General features: G+C 41.0%; 1 protein-coding gene across 1 annotated transcript in view; it reads left to right on the top strand.

Moving 5' to 3' along the window:
* cntfr (ciliary neurotrophic factor receptor) overlaps positions 1-25,000 on the top strand; it is a 457,893-nt gene that overhangs the window by 198,658 nt on the left and 234,235 nt on the right. The window contains exon 3 of the mRNA XM_045692705.1: positions 12,403-12,636. Within this exon, the coding sequence (XP_045548661.1) occupies positions 12,403-12,636 (234 nt within the window). The remainder of the gene's footprint in view (positions 1-12,402; positions 12,637-25,000) is intronic.

Genomic DNA, 25,000 nt, shown 5'->3' with positions numbered 1-25,000 from the left:
ACATACTTTTGGTCATAAAGTATGTAGTTTTGATCCTGGGGACAGGCCGGAGGGACAGGGCATGGGGACAGGGCGGAGGGACAGGGCGGGGGGACAGGAGAGGGACAGGGCGAGGGACAGGTGGAGGGACAGGGCGGGGGAGGGGGGACAGGGCGGAGGGACAGGGCGTGGGGACAGGGCGGGGGGACAGGATGGAGGGACAGGGCGGGGGACAGGGCGGAGGGACAGGGCGGGGGGACAGGGTGGAGGGACAGGGCGGAGGGACAGGGCGGAGGGACAGGATGGAGGGACAGGGCGGAGGGACAGGGCGGAGGGACAGGATGGAGGGACAGGGCGGAGAGGGCGGGGGACAGGATGGAGGGACAGAACAGGACAGGGCAGGGCGGAGGGACAGGATGGAGGGACAGGGTTGAGGGACAGGGTTGAGGGACAGGGCGGAGGGACAGGGCGGACAAGCGAGTAGGAGGGACAGGCGAGGGAAGGGTGGAGGGACAGGGCGGGGGATAGGGCGGGGGACAGGATGGAGGGACAGGGCGGAGGGACAGGGCGGGGGACAGGACGGAGGGACAGGCGGGGGACAGGGCGGGGGACAAGGGACAGGGCGGAGGGACAGGATAGAGGGACAGGGTGAGGGGACAGGGCAGGGGGACAGGATGGAGGGACAGGGCGTGGGGACAGGATGGAGGGACAGGGCGTGGGGATAGGGTGGACGGAGAGGGCAAAGGGACAGGGCGGGGGATAGGGCGGACGGACAGGGATGAGGGACAGGGCAGACGGACAGGGCGGAGACACAGGGCAAAGGGACAGGATGGTGGGACAGGGCGTGGGGACAGGATGGAGGGACAGGGCGTGGGGACAGGGCAAAGGATGTTAACCTTAACTGGGGGTTATGCTGCCCCCACTGATGGGGTGCATGTACTTGGTTGAAGACATTCTGCAGAATCCCTCTAGTGGCTCAGGCCAGAGAGAAGGAGCAAGCAGGAGGGAGAAGAGTGAGCAGAAACAGAGGGAGAGAAGGAGGGAGAGGGGAAGATAACGTGTTAGAGAGATAAGGCAGGAAGCAGGAAGTGAATTTATTTGTGCTTTAGTTCCCTACAGCTGCTGAGAGATAGGGAGAGAGAGAGACATAATAAAAGAGAGAGAGAGAGAGACAGAAAGAGAGAGATGGAAAGGGAGTGAAAGACATAAAGATACAGGAAATCAAGGTATGAAAAGGAGGGAATGGGATGGAGGGTAAATTAATGCTGAAGATGTTTGGAGAGGAGGAGAAGAGATGGAATGGTCTTTTGTTTCTCGCCCATCTCTATAAGGTTTTATACTGGCTTACAGAGCTATACCGCGGCACTGTACAGACATCTGATAATAAACCCACATTTTATAATCCATTTGAGCTACTTATTTATTTGGCAGCAGTTCTATTTCAGATTAAAGGGGTGTGTGTTTAAAAGAACAAGAATCTTACACAAAGACTCAGTTGTGGGATGTTTCAAGCACATAGAGACTAGGACTTAGGTATTGTAGCAGCTATGTGGTGTGTTAACTATACCACGCTGTGTGTGTGTGTGTGTGTGTGTGTGTGTGTGTGTGTGTGTGTGTGTGTGTGTGTGTGTATTATTATATGGGGTGTGTATGTGTTTGTGGTAGTACTACTAAGCTCTATGGCATTGTTTTAAGATAGCTAAATTATGATTGGTATGACTATTTGATTTTGAATTTTAAGACCCCTTGAAGTATAAAAGATATATATAAAAAAATAAAATTGTGATAAATGTATTTTTGGCCTTACTGCTATTAGCATATACAAACACATTAAATAACAGATTCTCTGCATGGAATACCAAAAAAATAAATAAAATACATTGGTTCTGAAGTGTCTATGCTATGTGTATCTGAGAGATATACGAAAGATTTGGAGACATTAGTTGTTGATTTTTTTTTTTACATGTATTTAACCCCTTATTTTCTTCTCTAAACGGTCTCCATATATACTTCCATGAATTATGTTGACTGGTAACGGGGGACATTCAGACGAGTCTTGTGAGGCCTGCTTGCTAGAGCAAAACATGTACAGTACCTGTCAAAAGTCTGGACATAACGACTCATTCAAGGGTTTTTCTTTTCTTTATTTTTACTATTTTCTACATTGTAGAATAATAGTGAAAACATCAAAACTATGAAATGACACATATGGAATCATGTAGTAACCAAAAAAGTCAAAATATATTTTATATTTGAGATTCTTCAAAGTAGCCACCATTTTCCTTGATGACAGCGTTGCACACTCTCGGCATTTTGTCAACAAGCTTCACCTGAAATGTTTTTTCCAACAGTCTCGAATGAGTTCCCATATGCTAAGCACAAAAAAAGTGCTCAGCATATGTGGGAAATCCTTCAAGACTGTTGAAATAGCTTTCCAGGTGAAGCTTGTTGAGAGAATGCCGAGAGTGTGCAACGCTGTCATCAAGGAAAAGGGTGGCTACTTTAAAGATAGTACCATTGACTTGCAATGGATTTGTGCCCCAAATGCTAAAAAGTTAGCATTTGAACCTAACAACATCAAGGACTAATTTCTCAGAAAAAAAAAACAGAGTCCAATTCACTGAGAACACATTACATAAGAAGAACAAACAAATACTCTGAGCCTCAGCTCCATACTACTAGTACAGACATGGAGAACTGATGTTGTCCAAATCGGATGTTAGGTACTATATTTATTAAATATTAGATGAATCCTATAAATTAAAACAGCCAATTTGGGAGCAATCATTAGTCTTAAATTATCAGAGATGAAATTATAGTTCAACCAAAATAATGTTGATCTGTTTCTAACAACAGGAAGGATGTGAGAACACCCTGAGATGGAGGGGAAATCCTCTTCCTTATGCGAAAGGGTGGAACGACCAAGGAGCGATTCGGGTTAATTAAGTGCCTTGCTCAAGGGAACATCGACAGATTTTTCACCTAGTCGGCTCGGAGATTCGAACCAGCGACCTTTCGGTTAATGGCCCAACGCTCAACCCTCTAAGGTCGATGTCCGCGCCCCCACTTTAATCTAATTAGTATAATAACTAATGTCAATTTAAGCTCAATTTAAGTATATTATTAGCATTTTCACTCTTCATATCTAAATCATCATGAAGTATAAAAAAACATAGTGTGCAACTCAATGATGTTATTAACTTCCGGTGGCGACAGAGATGGCCGCCTCGCTTCGCGTTCCAGGGAACCTATGCAGTATATTATACCCTTCCCTGTGGCTCAGTTGGTAGAGCATGGTGTTTGCAACGCCAGGGTTGTGGGTTCGATTCCCACGGGGGCCAGCAAAGAATTTTTTTAAATGAAATTTATGTATTCACTACTGTAAGTTGCTCTGGATAAGAGCGTCTGCTAAATGACTAAAATGTAAAATGTAAATGATATTATAAATGATTTGGATATGAACTGATGTGCACAGTATTTGCAAAACAGTTAGCATTTGAAACAGTGGCCAGCTAAACAAAACCAAAGCATGGGTTAATGTCATACCTTAGACAATTTACAGCTTAAGGAAACTAATATGTAATGTTTTAATTTGGGTGACCTATCCCATTAACATTGGAGGGAACAGCACCACCTAGTGGTCAGAACCTGGATGTAGGATGGGTCATTAATAAAATATATAAAAATATATATATATATATATTTAACTAGGCAAGTCAGTTAAAAACAAATTCTTATTTACAATGACAGCCTACTGGGGAACAGTGGGTTAACTGCCATGTTCAGGGGCAGAATGACAGATTTTTACCTTGTCAGCTAAGGGATTTGATCCAGCAAATCGAATCCACCAAATGTGAAATCAACAGGAATCCTTGTTTTCTCTAGCTATAGGAGTACGGAATCATTGTAATGGCTGGAATGGAATAAATGGAACAGGGTCAATCATGTGGTATCCATGTGTTTGATGTGTTTGATACCCTTCCATTCATTCCATTCCAGTCTTTACAATGATCCCGTTCTCCTATAGCTCCTCCCACCAGCCTCCTCTGGCACGCACGCACGCACGCTCACGCACACGCACACACACGGACTCTGCCCCAGAAACACACAGCTACTGCCTTGTATAACATGGCTCTACAGCAGGGCTGGAACAAGAGCATGGCTGTGACTTGAATACTGTGAATACTGCCTACTGAGAAATACAAACCCTTGGATTCTGATGCTGGCGCCAACCTCTACAAAGGACTGTTTCCCCATATTACACCCCATTCCCTTTACAGCGCAGAGTCATGTGGCTCTGGTGAAAAGCTACGCCCTATGTAGGGAATAGGGTGCCATTGGGGACTGCTCCGACCCTGCCCTGGCTAGCTGGCCACGGATCTGCTGATTGGACAGAGGATGTTATATTCATGAGATATGTTGTTGGCGCTATTGATCAGAAAGACTCGTCAGTGTGTGTGTGTGTGTGTGTGTGTGTGTGTGTGTGTGTGTGTGTGTGTGTGTGTGTGTGTGTGTGTGTGTGTGTGTGTGTGTGTGTGTGTGTGTGTGTGTGTGTGTGTGTGTGTGCGTGTGTGTGTGTGTCTGTGTGTGTGTGAGTCCCTTCGGCTGCTCTCCATGCTTCACTCCCTGAACCATGTAACACGGAACACAATGCCATGTAACACGGAACACAATGCCATGTAACACGGAACACAATGCCATGTAACACGGAACACAATGCCATGGACACGCATGGAAACGCTCCAATGCTCTTTTCACTCCACCAGTTTATTGTTTGAGAAAGAACTGGACTGGCCATAGGGCAGATAGAGCAGATGGACTGGCCATAGGGCAGATAGAGCAGATGGACTGGCCATAGGGCAGATAGAGCAGATGGACTGGCCATAGGGCAGATAGAGCGGATGGACTGGCCATAGGGCAGATAGAGCAGATGGACTGGCCATAGGGCAGATAGAGCAGATGGACTGGCCATAGGGCAGATAGAGCAGATGGACTGGCCATAGGGCAGATAGAGCAGATGGACTGGCCATAGGGCAGATGGACTGGCCATAGGGCAGATAGAGCAGATGGACTGGCCATAGGGCAGATAGAGCAGATGGACGGGCCATAGAGCAGATGGACTGGCCATAGAGCAGATGGACTGGCCATAGAGCAGATAGAGCAGATGGACTGGCCATAGGGCAGATAGAGCAGATTGACTGGCCCTAGGGCAGATGGACTGGCCATAGGGCAGTTAGAGCAGATGGACTGGCCATAGGGCAGATGGACTGGCCATAGGGAAGATGGACTGGCCATAGGGCAGATAGAGCAGATGGACTGGCCATAGGGCAGATGGACTGGCCATAGGGCAGATGGACTGGCCATAGGGTAGATGGAGCAGATGGACTGGCCATAGGGCAGATGGAGCAGATGGACTGGCCATAGGGCAGATGGACTGGCCATAGGGCAGATGGACTGGCCATAGGGCAGATGGAGAAGATGGACTGGCCATAAGGCAGATGGACTGGCCATAGGGCAGATGGACTGGCCATAGGGCAGTTAGAGCAGATGGACTGGCCATAGGGCAGATGGACTGGCCATAGGGAAGATGGACTGGCCATAGGGCAGATAGAGCAGATGGACTGGCCATAGGGCAGATGGACTGGCCATAGGGCAGATGGACTGGCCATAGGGCAGATGGACTGGCCATAGGGTAGATGGAGCAGATGGACTGGCCATAGGGCAGATGGAGCAGATGGACTGGCCATAGGGCAGATGGACTGGCCATAGGGCAGATGGACTGGCCATAGGGCAGATAAAGCAGATGGACTGGCCATAGGGCAGATGGAGAAGATGGACTGGCCATAGGGCAGATGGACTGGCCATAGGGCAGATGGAGCAGATGGACTGGCCATAGGGCAGATGGACTGGCCATAGGGCAGATGGAGCAGATGGACTGGCCATAGGGCAGATGGAGAAGATGGACTGGCCATAGGGCAGATGGAGAAGATGGACTGGCCATAGGGCAGATGGAGCAGATGGACTGGCCATAGGGCAGATGGAGCAGATGGACTGGCCATAGAGCAGATAGAGCAGATGGACTGGCCATAGGGCAGATAGAGCAGATGGACTGGCCATAGGGCAGATGGACTGGCCATAGGGCAGATAGAGCAGATGGACTGGCCATAGGGCAGATAGAGCAGATGGACTGGCCATAGAGCAGATGGACTGGCCATAGAGCAGATGGACTGGCCATAGAGCAGATAGAGCAGATGGACTGGCCATAGGGCAGATGAAGACGGGGAGCAGATGGACTGGCCATAGGGCAGATGGACTGGCCATAGGAGAGAGCAGATGGACTGGCCATAGGGCAGATGGACTGGCCATAGGGTAGATGAGCAGATGGACTGGCCATAGGGCAGATGGAGCAGATGGACTGGCCATAGGGCAGATGGACTGGCCATAGGGCAGATAAAGCAGATGGACTGGCCATAGGGCGGGGAGATGGACTGGCCATAGGGCAGATGGATGGCCATAGGGCAGATGGACTGGCCATAGGGCAGTTGGAGCAGATGGACTGGCCATAGGGCAGATGGACTGGCCATAGGGCAGATGGACTGGCCATAGGGCAGATAGAGCAGATGGACTGGCCATAGGGCAGATGGACTGGCCATAGGGCAGATGGACTGGCCATAGGGTAGATGGAGCAGATGGACTGGCCATAGGGCAGATGGAGCAGATGGACTGGCCATAGGGCAGATGGACTGGCCATAGGGCAGATGGACTGGCCATAGGGCAGATAAAGCAGATGGACTGGCCATAGGGCAGATGGAGAAGATGGACTGGCCATAGGGCAGATGGACTGGCCATAGGGCAGATGGAGCAGATGGACTGGCCATAGGGCAGATGGAGAAGATGGACTGGCCATAGGGCAGATGGAGAAGATGGACTGGCCATAGGGCAGATGGAGCAGATGGACTGGCCATAGGGCAGATGGAGCAGATGGACTGGCCATAGGGCAGATGGACTGGCCATAGGGCAGATGGAGCAGATGGACTGGCCATAGGGCAGATAGAGCAGATGGACTGGCCATAGGGCAGATGGAGCAGATGGACTGGCCAAAGGGCAGATGGAGCAGATGGACTGGCCATAGGGCAGATGGAGCAGATGGACTGGCCATAGGGCAGATGGAGCAGATGGACTGGCCATAGGGCAGATGGACTGGCCATAGGGCAGATGGACTGGCCATAGGGCAGATGGACTGGCCATAGGGCAGATGGAGCAGATGGACTGGCCATAGGGCAGATAGAGCAGATGGACTGGCCATAGGGCAGATGGAGCAGATGGACTGGCCATAGGGCAGATGGACTGGCCATAGGGCAGATGGAGCAGATGGACTGGCCATAGGGCAGATGGAGGAGATGGACTGGCCATAGGGCAGATGGAGCAGATGGACTGGTAAATCTTTAATCCAGCAGGCCTGTCGACATCGGGGTGAATGATCGATTTTTTGACTAATTACAAAAATTGCTGATATCTTAGAAATGTCTTGGCTGATTTCTGGTCCTTCCTTGGTTTCTCAATATGAAATAGAATCATCAGCGTCTTTTGTTTCACAAATGAAGAGTGGCGGTAATTTGGAACAACAACGATAACACAACAATCTGTCACAGTAGCAGAACAATCTGTCACAGTAGGAGAATGACAACAACAATCTGTCACAGTAGGAGAATGACAACAACAATCTGTCACAGTAGGAGAATGACAACAACAATCTGTCACAGTAGGAGAATGATAACAACAACAACAACAACAACAATCTGTTACTGTAGGAGAATGACAACAACAATCTGTCACAGTAGGAGAATGACAACAACAACATCCGGTCACTGTAGGAGAATGACAACAACAATCTGTCACTGCAGGAGAATGACAACAACAATCTGTCACTGCAGGAGAATGACAACAACAATCTGTCACTGTAGGAGAATGACAACAACAATCTGTCACAGTAGGAGAATGACAACAACAACAATCTGTCACTGTAGGAGAATGACAACAACAATCTGTCACTGTAGGAGAATGACAACAACAATCTGTCACAGTAGGAGAATGACAACAACAACAATCTGTCACTGTAGGAGAATGACAACAACAACAACAACATACTGTCACTGTAATACGCAAATACACAGTAATACACAAATACACAGTAATATACAGTAATACACAAATACACAGTAATACACAGTAATACACAAATACACAGTAATACACAAATACACAGTAATATACAGTAATACACAAAGACACATAAATACACAGTAATATACAGTAATACACAAAGACACACAAAGACACAAAGACACAGTAATACACAGGTACACAGTAACACGCGGAGACACAGTAATACAAAGTAATACACAGATACATAGAGACACAGTAATAGACAGTAATACAAAGTAATACACAGTGACACAGCAATACACAGAAACATAGACACAGTAATACACAGTAATACACAGTAATACACAGAGACATAGCAATACAGAGAGACACAGAGACATATTTTCTTGATTATTGTCCAGTCGTGTGGTCGAGTGCTGCAAGGAAGACCTAGTTAAGCTGCAGCTGGTCCAGAACAGAGCGGCATGTCTTGCTCTTCATTGTAATCAGAGGGCTGATATAAATACTATGCATGCAAGTCTCTCTTGGCTCAGAGTTGAGGAGAGACTGACTGCATCACTTCTTCTTTTTTAAGAAACATTCATGTGTTGAAAATCCCAAATTGTTTGCATAGTCAACTTACATACTGTAACGTCTGCTTCCAGCTCACTCCAGATCCCAATCACCTGAATTCTGATCACCTGTTCACACATCTGAATGTCATTATCACACACTATTTAGTTCAGTTCTTTGCACCCCGTCATTGTGAGGTATTGTTTGTTTTGTGACACACTTCTATTCAATCTGTTTTTTCCGTAATTGAATCCTTGTGTGTGATAGTTTTGGCCTGCCTCGCTAACGACTGCCTCTCAGATAGAGTTTAGTGTGTGAAATCGGAGGGCCTGTTGTCCGGACCTCTGGCAGTCTCTATGGGGGAACCACAGGGTTCAATTCTTGGGCCGACTCTTTTCTCTGTATACATCAATGATGTCACTCTTGCTGCTGGTGAGTCTCTGATCCACCTCTACGCAGACGACACCATTCTGTATACTTCTGGCCCTTCTATGGACACTGTGTTAACTAACCTCCAGACGAGCTTCAATGCCATACAACTCTCCTTCTGTGGCCTCCAACTGCTCTTAAACGCTAGTAAAACTAAATGCATGCTCTTCAACCGATCGCTGCCCGCACCTGCCCGCCCGTCCAGCATCACTACTCTGGACGGTTCTGACTTAGAATATGTGGACAACTACAAATACCTGGGTGTCTGGTTAGACTGTAAACTCTCCTTCCAGACTCACATTAAGCATCTCCATCCAAAAATAAATCTAGAATCGGCTTCCTATTTCGCAACAAAGCATCCTTCACTCATGTTGCCAAACATACCCTCGTAAAACTGACCATCCTACCGATCCTCGACTTTGGCGATGTCATCTATAAAATATCCTCCAACACTCTACTCAACAAACTGGATGTAGTCTATCACAGTGCCATCTGTTTTGTCACCAAAGCCCCATATACTACCCACCACTGTGACCTGTATGCTCTCGTTGGCTGGCCCTCGCTTCATACTCGTTGCCAAACCCACTGGCTCCAGGTCATCTACAAGTCTCTGCTAGGTAAAGCCCCACCTTATCTCAGCTCACTGGTCTCCATAGCAGCACCCACCCGTAGCACGCGCTCCAGCAGGTATATTTCACTGGTCATCCCCAAAGCCAATTCTTCCTTTGGCCGCCTTTCCTTCCAGTTCTCTGCTGCCAATGACTGGAACGAACTGCAAAAATCTCTGAAGCTGGAGACTCATATCTCCCTCACTAGCTTTAAGCACCAGCTGTCAGAGCAGCTTACATATCACTGCACCTGTACATAGCTCATCTGTAAATAGCCCATCCAATCTACCTCATCCCCATACTGTATTTATTTATTTATCTTGCTCCTTTGCACCCCAGTATCTCTACTTGCACATTCATCTTCTGTACATCCTACCATTCCAGTGTTTAATTGCTATATTGTAATGATTTCGCCAGCATGGCCTATTTATTGCCTTACCTCCCTCTTCCTACCTCATTTGCACATACTGTAAATATACTTTTTCTACTATATTATTGACTGTATGTTTGTTTATTCCATGTGTAACTCTGTGTTGTTGTATGTGTCGAACTGCTTTGCTTTATCTTGGGCAGGTCGCAGTTGCAAATGAGAACTTGTTCTCAACTAGCCTACCTGGTTACATAAAGGTGAAATAAATAAATAACATAAAAATACAAATAAAAAAATGACACCATTTGCCTATTCCCTGCCTGTACTTTAGCCTATCGTATTTCCTGTTATCTACCTATTGCCTGATCTCCCAGACGACGTTACTAGCCTTTTCCCTGCCTGTACTGTTGCCCTTTTTGGACCCCCTGTGTATGACCTTCTGCCTGCCCCTGGATCCAGCTACCTGCCTCCTGTGTATGACCTTCTGCCTGCCCCTGGACCCAGCTACCTGCCTCCTCCTGTGTATGACCTTCTGCCTGCCCCTGGATCCAGCTACCTGCCTCCTCCTGTGTATGACCTTCTGCCTGCCCCTGGACCCAGCTACCTGCCTCCTCCTGTGTATGACCTTCTGCCTGTCCCTGGACCCAGCTACCTGCCTCCTCCTGTGTATGACCTTCTGCCTGTCCCTGGACCCAGCTACCTGCCTCCTCCTGTGTATGACCTTCTGCCTGTCCCTGGACCCAGCTACCTGCCTCCTCCTGTGTATGACCTTCTGCCTGTCCCTGGACCCAGCTACCTGCCTCCTCCTGTGTATGACCTTCTGCCTGCCCCTGGACCCAGCTACCTACCTCCTCCTGTGTATGACCTTCTGCCTGTCCCTGGACCCAGCTACCTGCCTCCTCCTGTGTATGACCTTCTGCCTGCCCCTGGATCCAGCTACCTGCCTCCTGTGTATGACCTTCTGCCTGCCCCTGGACCCAGCTACCTGCCTCCTCCTGTGGTCCTTTACCTATAAACACCTGCGCTTGAAACCATCTCTCTGTCTCCCATCGTGTTCATTACACATACATCTCTGACACAGACATTTACCCCACATCCAGAACAAATTCAATAAAGCGTGCAGTATTAAATAGAGCCATTACTGCGTGGAACTCCATTCCATCTCATATTGCTCAAATGAACAGCAAACCTGGTTTCAAAGAACTTATAAAGCAACGGCTCACAGCACAACGCCTCTATCCTATTTGACCTAGATAGATTGTGTGTATGTATTGTTATGTAGGCTACTGTATATGTGCTTTTTGTATTTTTTTTTAATGTAGTTCTGTCCTTGAGCTGCTCTTGTCTATTAATGTTCTGTATTATGTCATGTTGCATGTTTTTTATGTGGACCCCAGGAAGAGTAGCTGATGCTTTTGCAAGAGCTAATGGGGATCTGAATATAATACCAAACACCAAATACACAGTAATACACAGTAATACACCGAGACACAGTAATACACAGTAATACACAGTAATACACAGAGACTCAGTAATACACAGAGACACAGTAATACACCGAGACACAGTAATACACAGTAATACACAGTAATACACAGAGACTCAGTAATACACAGAGACACAGTAATACACAGTAATACACAGTAATACACAGTAATACACAGAGACTCAGTAATACACAGAGACACAGTAATACACAGTAATACACAGTAATACACAGAGACTCAGTAATACACAGAGACACAGTAATACACAGTAATACACAGTAATACACAGAGACTCAGTAATACACAGAGACACAGTAATACACAGTAATACACATGTTGGTGATGTTTTAGTTGTTTACTGTGTTGTGGAGCTTCAGGGGGTATTAGTATTGAGTCTTATGTTGACATTATCAGTCCCATGTTCAGTATGGGTGGTGACGTGACTGTGCAGTGTGTTGTAGTAACAGTGTAGTAACCGTGTAGTAACAGCGTAGTAACAGTGTAGTAACAGTGTAGTAACCGTGTAGTAACCGCGTAGTAACAGCGTAGTAACAGCGTAGTAACAGCGTAGTAACGCCGTAGTAACGCCATAGTAACGGTGTAGTAACCGTGTAGTAACCGTGTAGTTACTGCGTAGTAACAGTGTAGTAACCGTGTAGTAACAGTGTAGTAACAGTGTAGTAACCGTACCATGCTCCTCTCTCCTCTCTAGGAGCCAGTATTCAGTATGAGCGTATGGGAGGTGACGTGACTGTGCAGTGTGTTGTAGTAACAGTGTAGTAACCGTACCCTGCTCCTCTCTCCTCTCTAGGAGCCAGTATTCAGTATGAGCGTATGGGAGGAGACGTCACCATGCAGTGTGGTTCTCTGGACAGCGAGGCCAGCGTGACGTGGAAGGTAAACGGGACGGACGTGAAGGCACGCCACCGGGAGGAGGGGTCTAGACTCATACTGATGGAGGTGGACCTCTCAAACAACGGACTCTACACCTGCTTCCAGAACCCCAACGGAGAACGACGGGACCAAATCAACCTTCGTATCGGAAGTGAGTTCTGATAATGATCATATCCCTCTCTCTCTCTTCCTCCCTCTTCTCCCATCTCTGTCTATTTTTAATTCTTTACGTCACCCTCTTCCTTGACCACATTGTCTCGCCCTAGTAAAACCTCAACCTACATGAAGGTAACAGTGCTGCCCCTAGTGGCCCGTTTCCATATCTCCTGAAATCCTCAGACATGAATGGATGTCGTATACTGACTTGGATCACAGTTGACCTGGCTTTTTTTTTACTAAAGTAGTGCACTGGGCCTTTACTTACAATATATAGACTGGTATATAGACTGGTATATTGACTGGTATATTGACTGGTATATAGACTGGTATATAGACTGGTATATAGACTGGTATATAGACTGGTATATAGACTAATATATAGACTGGTATATAGACTGGTATATAGAATGGTATATAGACTAATATATAGACTAATATATAGACTGGTATATAGACTGGTATATAGACTAATATATAGACTGGTATATAGACTGGTATATAGACTGGTATATAGACTAATATATAGACTGGTATATAGACTGGTATATAGACTAATATATAGACTGGTATATAGACTGGTATATAGACTGGTATATAGACTGGTATATAGACTAATATATAGACTGGTATATAGACTAATATATAGACTGGTATATAGACTGGTATATAGACTGGTATATAGACTAATATATAGACTGGTATATAGACTGGTATATAGACTAATATATAGACTAATATATAGTTTGGTATATAGACTAATATATAGACTAATATATAGACTGGTATATAGACTGGTATATAGACTGGTATATAGACTAATATATAGACTGGTATATAGACTAATATATAGACTGGTATATAGATTAAAATATAGACTGGTATATAGACTAATATATAGACTGGTATATAGACTGGTATATAGACTAATATATAGACTGGTATATAGACTGGTATATAGACTAATATATAGACTGGTATATAGACTGGTATATAGACTGGTATATAGACCGGTATATAGACAATATATAGACTGGTATATAGACTGGTATATAGACTGGTATATAGACTAATATATAGACTGGTATATAGACTGGTATATAGACTAATATATAGACTGGTATATAGACTGGTATATAGACTAATATATAGACTGGTATATAGACTGGTATATAGACTGGTATATAGACTGGTATATAGACTAATATATAGACTGGTATATAGACTAATATATAGACTGGTATATAGACTGGTATATAGACTAATATATAGACTGGTATATAGACTGGTATATAGACTGGTATATAGACTGGTATATAGACTAATATATAGACTGGTATATAGACTAATATATAGACTGGTATATAGACTAATATATAGACTGGTATATAGACTAATATATAGACTGGTATATAGACTGGTATATAGACTAATATATAGACTGGTATATAGACCGGTATATAGACAATATATAGACTGGTATATAGACTGGTATATAGACTGGTATATAGACTAATATATAGACTGGTATATAGACTGGTATATAGACTAATATATAGACTAATATATAGACTGGTATATAGACTGGTATATAGACTGGTATATAGACTAATATATAGACTGGTATATAGACTGGTATATAGACTAATATATAGACTGGTATATAGACTAATATATAGACTGGTATATAGACTGGTATATAGACTAATATATAGACTGGTATATAGACTGGTATATAGACTGGTATATAGACTAATATATAGACTAGTATATAGACTGGTATATAGACTGGTATATAGACTGGTATATAGACAAATATATAGACTGGTATATAGACTGGTATGTAGACTGGTATATAGACTAATATATAGACTGGTATATAGACTGGTATATAGACTGGTATATAGATTAATATATAGACTCGTATATAGACTGGTATATAGACTGGTATATAGACTGGTATATAGACTGGTATATAGACTAATATATAGACTGGTATATAGACTTGTATATAGACTGATATATAGACTGGTATATAGACTGGTATATAGACTGGTATATAGACTCGTATATAGACTGGTATATAGACTGGTATATAGACTGGTATATAGACTAATATATAGACTAATATATAGACTGGTATATAGACTGGTATATAGACTAATACATAGACTAATATATAGACTGGTATATAGACTGGTATATAGACTAATATATAGACTGGTATATAGAATAATGTATAGACTGGTATATAGACTAATATATAGACTGGTATATAGACTGGTATATAGACTGGTATATAGACTGGTATATAGATTAATATATAGACTGGTATATAGACTGGTATATAGACTGGTATATAGACTGGTATATAGACTAATATATAGACTGGTATATAGACTGGTATATAGACTGATATATAGACTGGTATATAGACTGGTATATAGACTGATATATAGACTGGTATATAGACTGGTATATAGACTAGTATATAGACTGGTATATAGACTGGTATATAGACTGGTATATAGACTGGTATATAGACTGGTATATAGACTAATACATAGACTAATATATAGACTGGTATATAGACTGGTATATAGACTGGTATATAGACTAATATATAGACTGGTATATAGACTGGTATATAGATTAATATATAGACTGGTATATAGACTGGTATATAGACTGGTATATAGACTGATATATAGACTGGTATATAGACTGGTATATAGACTGATATATAGACTGGTATATAGACTGGTATATAGACTAGTATATAGACTGGTATATAGACTGGTATATAGACTGGTATATAGACTGGTATATAGACTAATATATAGACTGGTATATAGACTGATATATAGACTGGTATATAGACTGGTATATAGACTGATATATAGACTGGTATATAGACTGGTATATAGACTAATATATAGACTGGTATATAGACTGGTATATAGACTGATATATAGACTGGTATATAGACTAATATATAGACTGGTATATAGACTGGTATATAGACTGATATATAGACTGGTATATAGACTGGTATATAGACTGATATATAGACTGGTATATAGACTGGTATATAGACTAATATATAGACTGGTATATAGACTGTTATATAGACTGGTATATAGACTGGTATATAGACTAATATATAGACTGGTATATAGACTGTTATATAGACTAATATAGCCGTCTGTAAAAACATCTGCCAACTCCCCCACCCAAATATCGTGGCTATGGTGACAGGATAGGCCAGTGTGTGTGTGTGTGTGTGTGTGACAGTGCTGAGAGGAGAAATCAGAGATGTGTCCGTGTGTGTATGTGTGTGTGTGTGTGTGTGTGTGTGTGTGTGTGTGTGTGTGTGTGTGTGTGTGTGTGTGTGTGTGTGTGTGTGTGTGTGTGTGTGTGTGTGTGTGTCTCTGTGTGTGTGTGACAGTGCTGACTGTGTATAGTGCAGTAATTTTAACCAGGGCTCATAGGGTGTGTGATGCTCATGTCACTTCTGTCAGAGGTAGTGGATCATAAAGGTAACAGGGTCCCTAGCAGGAAGGGGAATAGAAAGGTAACAGGGTCCCTAGCAGGAAGGGGAATAGAAAGGTAACAGGGTCCCTAGCAGGAAGGGGAATAGAAAGGTAACAGGGTCCCTAGTAGGAAGGGGAATAGAAAGGTAACAGGGTCCCTAGTAGGAAGGGGAATAGAAAGGTAACAGGGTCCCCAGTAGGAAGGGGAATAGAAAGGTAACAGGGTCCCTAGTAGGAAGGGGAATAGAAAGGTAACAGGGTCCCCAGTAGGAAGGGGAATAGAAAGGTAACAGGGTCCCTAGTAGGAAGGGGAATAGAAAGGTAACAGGGTCCCCAGTAGGAAGGGGAATAGAAAGGTAACAGGGTCCCCAGCAGGAAGGGGAATAGAAAGGTAACAGGGAGCGTCCCTAGTAGGAAGGGCAATAGAAAGGTAACAGGGTCCCTAGTAGGAAGGGGAATAGAAAGGTAACAGGGTCCCCAGTAGGAAGGGGAATAGAAAGGTAACAGGGTCCCCAGTAGGAAGGGGAATAGAAAGGTAACAGGGTCCCCAGTAGGAAGGGGAATAGAAAGGTAACAGGGAAGCGTCCCCAGTAGGAAGGGGGATATAAAGGTAACAGGGAAGCGTCCCTAGTAGGAGGGGCAATAGTACTGTAGCATTGCTTATTACATTTCACAGGTTATTCGCCACGGCACTCGATACAACAGGTGTACAACAGTACAGTGAAATTCTTACATTGAGAGCTCCAATAGTCCAGTGAAAACAATAATACAAATAATATAGATAATAATCACAATAATATAGATAATAATTATATATAGATAATAATAATAATATAGATGATAATAATAATAATAATAATATAGATAATAATAATAATAATATAGATAATAATAATAATAATATAGATAATAATAATCAAGATAATATAGATACTAATACTATAGATAATAAAAATAATAATATAGGTAATAATAATAATGATATATATATATATATATATATATATAATATAGATAATAATAATAATAATATAGGTAATAATACTAATAATAATAATATAGATAATAATAAGAATAATAATAATAACATAGATAATAATACTAATAATATAGTAAAAAAAATAAAATAATAATAATAATATAGATAATAATACTAATAATATAGAATAATAATAATAATAATAATAATAATAATAATATAGGTCATAATACTAATAATATAGATAACAATAATAATACAGATAATAATAATAATAATATAGGTAATAATACTAATAATATATATATAATAATAAATAGATAATAAAAATAATAATAATATAGGTAATAATACTAATAATATTGATAATAATAATAATATAGATAATAATAATAATAATAATAATAATAAAGGTAATACTAATAATATAGGTAATAATAATAATAATAATAATAATAATAATATAGATGATAATACTAATAATATTTATAAAAATAATAATAATACAGGTAATAATAATAATATAGATAATAATAATAATATAGATAATAATAATAATAATATAGGTAATACTAACAATATAGATAATAATAATACTATAGGTAATAATAATAATAATAATAATAATAATAATAATATAGATGATAATACTAATAATATAGATACTAATAATAATAATATAGGCAATAATAATAATATAGATAATAATACTAATAATATAGATAATAATAATATCAATAATAATAATAATAATACAAATAATAATAATATAGGTAAAAATAATAATATAGAATAATAATAATAATAATAATAATAATAATAATAATATAGATAATAATACTAATAATATAGATAATTAATAATAATAATATAGATAATAATAATAATATAGGTAATAATAATAATATAGATAATAATAATAATAATATTGATACTAATTATAATAATATAGATAATAATACTAATAATATAGATTATAAAAATAATATTGGTAATAATAATAATATAGATAATAATAATAATAATAATATAGATACTAATAATAGAAATAATAATATAGATACTAATAATAATAATATAGATACTAATGATATAGATAATAATATAGATACTACTACTACTACTACTACTACTACTACTATTAATAATAATAATATAGATACAAATAATATAGATAATAAAATAGATACTACTAATAATATATATAATAATATAGATCCTACTAATAATATAGATAATAATATAGGTACTACTACTAATAATAATAATAATATAGACACTACTACTCATAATAATAGTAATAATAATAATACATTTGATAATACTAATACAGATACTAATAATAATAATAATACAATTGATGATAATAATAATATAAAAAAATGAAGAATTTCAATAATAAAATATTGATACAAGTAATATATATATATATAATAAAGCTATTAATAACATAGATAGTAATAGAATACATAATACAATAAAAAACACAAAAGAGCTATAATGAGAGTTAAAGAAACACGAGAATACAAGTATACAAGTATACACAGGGGTCCTGGAGTGGTTGTATAGACAGGGCAGTACCTTATTCAATGTCCAGGGGTCCTGGAGTGGTTGGTTGGTTATACAGGTCAGTACCTTATTCAATGTGCAGGGGTCCTGGAGTGGTTGTATATACAGGACGGTGTGGATAGTCTGTGGGAGAGGGAGAGCAGTAGTTATTAACAGTTGTATGGCCATTGAATAGAAGTTGTTTAGGAGTCTGTTGGTCTGAGTCTTGATGCACCGGTACCACCTGACAGACGGGAGCATGGAGAACAGTCAATGTATCGGGCAGCTGAAGTCTTTGTGCATTCCCTCCCTGTTTCCTGTAGTCCACGATCAGCTCCTTGGTCTTACTGACGTTGAGGTAGAGGTTGTTGTCCTGGCACCACACTGCCAGGACTCTGATCTCCTCCCTGTAGGCTTTCGGCCAGTCAGATAGTCCAGGATCCAGTTGCAGAGGAAGGTTTTCATTCCCAACGTCCTGAGTTTAGTGATGAGCTTGGAGGGGACTATGGTGTTGAACGCTGATTTGTAGTCTATGAACAGTATTCCCTTTGGCCAGGTGAGAGAGGGCAGTGTGGAGTGCAATTGAGATTGCACCATCTGTAGATCTGTTGGGGAGGTATGCAAATTAAAGGCGTCTGGGATGATGGAGTTGATGTGTTCCATAACCAGCCTCTTAAAGCACTTCATGATTACAGATGTGAGTGCTACAGGGCGGTAGTCATTCTGGCATGACGCCTTAGAGTTCTTGGGAACAGGAATGATGGTGGTCAATTTGAGACGTGGGGGGATTACAGACTGGGACAAGGAGAGGTTGAAAATGACCACGAAGATGCCAGATGGTATGCGCATGCTCTGAGAACACGGCCTGGAAAGTCCTAATGTCTATCTGGATGTCCTAATGTCCAGCTGGATGTCCTAATGTCTATCTGGATGTCCTAATGTCCAACTGGATGTCCTAATGTCTATCTGGATGTCCTAATGTCCAGCTGGATGTCCTAATGTCTATCTGGATGTCCTAATGTCTATCTGGATGTCCTAATGTCCAGCTGGATGTCCTAATGTCTATCTGGATGTCCTAATGTCCAGCTGGATGTCCTAATGTCTATCTGGATATCCTAATGTCTACGTGGGTGTCCTTAAAGTTGTCTCTGGAAATAGATAGTCAGTAAACACACAATACATCTACCTAGTGCTGTGATTACACTATATCAACCTAGTGCTGTGATCACACTATATCTACCTAGTGCTGTGTTCACACTTCCCTTACTCCACACAGAGCCATTAACTCTGTGTAATTACTTTACCACAGCTTCAAACACACACACACGCCTTAGCTTGAAACCATGAATACAGGGTGTAAGGAGTGTTTAGAGTTTATATTTTTGAGAAAGCGTTGAATGATATACGGTTTGATTTCCTCTCCTGTCAGAGTCTGAAAAAGTTATATGTCTGTGCTATATCATATCTGCCAAAATATTTAATATTGCTGACATTAACAGCCTTCCATTCAACTGGCTGACATTAACAGCCTTCCTTTCAACTGGCTGATATTTACAGCCTTCCTTTCAACTGGCTGATATTAACAGCCTTCCTTTCAACTGGCTGATATTTACAGCCTTCCTTTCAACTGGCTGATATTAACAGCCTTCCTTTCAACTGGCTGATATTAACGCCCTTCTTTTAGCTGACATTAACAGCCTTCCTTTATACTTGCATACATGAAGGGAACATTTTGGCATTTGCTGTATGATCGATGACAAACTCCATATTGCAAATGTACGGTCACTTACTAGACGTCCGCGAATGTTTGTAAAATTTGCGGACGGCGGCAGGCCATGCACCGGGGCCAGATCTTCCGGGAAGTCATCGAACGAAGTCTCTCGGACATTCGGTTTCCGTTTGATAAAATTTTCATTTTTCCGCTGTCCCGGAAAATACCACCAGATGGCGAATGTAATCTTATTGCAAATGTACAAAACATCACCAATCACGACGTGGCCTTTTCTCCTAAACGGAAAAGACTTCAAAGACGAAACTTGGTGAGCATAGGTTTGGCATAACGGGCAGTTGGCCCTGAACAAGATGCCGTCGAGGCCTCAACGCTTTTTGAGTTAAGGCCATTTTTCTGGGATTAACCTCTATGGGCTAGGTGGGACGCTAGCGTGCCACCCGTGGTGCACTCCATCAACAGCAGGTGCATTTCAAGAGCGGCAAATTTGAATCCAAATAAATGTCAAAATTCAAATTTTTCAAACATACAACTATTTTACACCCTTTGAAAGATAAACATCTCCTTAATCTAACCACGTTTTACGATTTCAAAAAGGTTTTACGGCGAAAGCATAAATTTAGAGTATGTTAGGACAGTACATTTACAAGAGTTGTGTGTAATGTTTTGTCAAGTCAAAGACAGGGTCACCAAAACCATAAAACCAGCTAAAATGATGCACTAACCTTTTACAATCTCCATCAGATGACACTCCTAGGACATTATGTTAGACAATGCATGCATTTTTAGTTCTATCAAGTTCATATTTATATCCAAAAACAGCGTTTTACTATGGCATTGATGTTGAGGAAATCGTTTCCCTCCAATAACCGGCAGTCAAGTCAGCGTCACAAATTAAATAATTAAAATTAGAAAACATTGGTAAAATATTATATTGTCATTTAAAGAATTATAGATTTACATCTCTTGAACGCAATCAACTTGCCAGATTTAAAAATAACCTTACTGGGAAATCACACTTTGCAATAATCTGAGCACTGCGCCCAGAAAAATACGCGTTGCGATACAGACTAGACGTCATGTTGGGGAGATCTAAAATCGAAAATACTATGTAAATAATCCATTACCTTTGATTCTCTTCATCAGATGTCACTTCCAGGTATCACAGGTCCATAACGAATGTAGTTTTGTTCAAAAAAGCTCATCATTTATGTCCAAAAATCTCCGTCTTGTTAGCACATGATCTAAGCCAGCCGGACTTCTCGTCATGAACGAGGGGAAAAAATATATTTACGTTCGTTCAAACATGTCAAACGTTGTATAGCATAAATCATTAGGGCCTTTTTTAACCAGAACATGAATAATATTCAAGGTGGACGAATGCATACTCTTTTATAACGTATTGGAACGAGGGTACCCAACATGAACTCGCGCGCCAGGTGTCTAATGGGACATCATCGTTCCATGGCTCTTGTTCGGTCAGATCTCCCTCCAGAAGACTCAAAACACTTTGTAAAGGCTGGTGACATCTAGTGGAAGCAATAGGAAGTGCCAAAATATTCCTCAGCCCCTGTGTTTTTCAATGGGATAGGTTTAAAGGTAATACAAAACATCAGGTATCCACTTCCTGTCAGAAAATGTCTCAGGGTTTTGCCTGCCAAATGAGTTCTGTTATACTCACAGACACCATTCAAACAGTTTTAGAAACTTTAGAGTGTTTTCTATCCATATATAATAAGTATATGCATATTCTAGTTACTGGGTAGGATTAGTAACCAGATTAAATCGGGTACATTTTTTTTATCCAGACGTGCAAATGCTGCCCCCTAGCCCTAACAGGTTAAAGGTCAAAAACGAAAATAGAGTGCTAATTTGACTGCTTCACATCTTAGTACATGAACCTACGGTGTCAGGAAAAAAGAACCAGACATTTATCTATCGTATTTTAAGAGAAATCGTATAATGTACAATTGGTGATGTTCAAAAAAGTAGTTTTTTTTCTCAAAAAAAGTTACAGATCAAGTTGCAGCATATTCAGACGACTCCATTAGGTGGGTTTTGGAGCTCTGCGAGATTTCTGTGATTTTCTGTGATTTTCTGAAATAAATCACACTCATTTAATCCCATGTAAATAAGTCAGTTCTTAACATAAAGACTTAATCCTCAATATTCTATGAGAGCCTAACCCAAGGAAGATATGTGTTCACTTTCAGCTTCCTGTGTCAACCAGAAGTGCCTTAAAATGGTGTCATAGGGGCTGTTTCGAAGGGTTAAAAAGGTCAGATCTTTTCAAAACTTCATATGTGTGATTAGGCAACCCTCATGAACTGTAAATCAGTCATTTCTCCCAACAGATGTCAAAGAAAAGCTCTCTCTCACACACACACACACACACACACACACACACACACACACACACACACACACACACACACACACACACACACACACACACACACACACACAGCAAGGATGGAGTGACAGAGTGTGGGGTTTAGAGACACACAAAGCCTGCAATAGTTACCTTTGTTCGAACTGTCAAAGACCCGTCAGACCTAGAGCTCTGAAACTTTAGAAACCTGTTCTAGAGCTCAAGTCGATAGTGCACAGTGAGATATGTGGCTCTAGAAGGTTCTCAGACTGAGAAACAGCCTCGTACATTTGCAATAACTTCAATTCATTTTGACCGTCACGAAAATGACGACATTTAGAAAAGTCCCAGAATCGCAAGACTAGGTGCATTGAAACTGCCTCGGCCCATAGAGACGAAAAATGCCATTTGGACATGGTTCACTGACTTTTGGGTTTGGAAACCAACTTCCTATGATCGTACATGGCAAATGGACATAACACCCTGATTTGGCACTTTCAATACTTTCATATTGCATTTGGACATTTCTTATGGCATTTGGCAAAAAAAAGAATCAAAAGTGACTTTTGACTTCGACTTTTGACTTCCTATGAAATCATATTGCAAATGGACAAAACATCCTGATTTGGCACTTTCAATTCTTTCATATTGCATTTGGACATTTCTTATTGCATTTGGCAATGGTTCACTGACTTTTGACTTAGACTTTTGACTTCCTATGAAATCATATTGCAAATGGACAAAACATATGGACAAGTAAACAAAAAAATTATTATAACAATAAAATAAGACAAAAGTATGTTCATACAGTTCTTATACATGTATAACTGACCGAAAAATTGAAATAATTTTGAGAAACGGTCCAGAAAGTACTTTTTTAACCTCTATGGGCTAGGTGGGATGCTTGCGTCCCACCTACGTAACAGCCACTGGCAGCCTGTGGCGCGATTTTCAAAACCTTAAAAATCCTATTACTTCAATTTCTCAAACATATGACTATTTTACAGCTATTTAAAGACAAGACTCTCGTTAATCTAACCACACTGTCCGATTTCAAAAAGGCTTTACAACGAAAGCATAACATTAGATTATGTCAGCAGAGTACCAAGCCAGAAATAATCAGACACCCATTTTTCAAGCCAGCATATAATGTCACCAAAACCCAGAAGACAGCTAAATGCAGCACTCACCTTTGATGATCTTCATCAGATGACAACCCTAGGACATTATGTTATACAATACATGCATGTTTTGTTCAATCAAGTTCATATTTATATCAAAAACCAGCTTTTTACATTAGCATGTGACGTTCAGAACTAGCATACCCCCGCAAACTTCCGGGGAATTCGCTAACATTTTACTAAATTACTCACGATAAACGTTCACAAAAAGCATAACAATTATTTTAAGAATTATAGATACAGACCTCCTCTATGCACTCGATATGTCCGATATTAAAATAGCTTTTTGGTGAAAGCACATTTTGCAATATTCTAAGTACATAGCCCAGGCATCACGGGCTCGCTTATTTAGACACCCGGCAAGTTTAGCACTCACCATAATCATATTTACTATTATAAAAGTTTGATTACCTTTTGTTGTCTTCGTCAGAATGCACACCCAGGACTGCTACTTCAATAACAAATGTTGGTTTGGTCCAAAATAATCCATCGTTATATCCGAATAGCGCCGTTTTGTTCGTGCGTTCCAGACACTATCCGAAATAGTAAAGAAGTGTCGCGCGCATGGCGCAATTCGTGACAATAAAATTCTAAATATTCCATTACCGTACTTCGAAGCATGTCAACCGCTGTTTAAAATCAATTTTTACGCCATTTTTCTCGTAGAAAAGCGATAATATTCCGACCGGGAATGTCCATTTAGCTAAACAGAGGAAAGTAAACAAAGCTTTCGGTCGACGCGGGCACGAGCCTGAGTCTCACAGTACTGTAACCAGCCTCTACCCAAACGTGCTACTTTTCTTCAGCCAGAGCCTGCAAAGCCACGATTCAGCTTTTTACCGCCTTCTGAGACCCTATGGCAGCCGTAGGAAGTGTCACGGGACAGCTAAGATCCTCACTCTTCAATAAACAGAGACAAGAAGAACGACACCTTGTCAGACAGGCCACTTCCTGCATGAAACCTTCTCAGTTTTTTGCCTGCCAAATGAGTTCTGTTATACTCACAGACACCATTCAA

The sequence above is a fragment of the Salmo salar genome, chromosome ssa13 (genome assembly GCF_905237065.1).
Source record: "Salmo salar chromosome ssa13, Ssal_v3.1, whole genome shotgun sequence".
Classification (NCBI taxonomy): Eukaryota; Metazoa; Chordata; class Actinopteri; order Salmoniformes; family Salmonidae; genus Salmo; species Salmo salar.
This window is presented reverse-complemented; position numbering and strand designations above follow the sequence as displayed.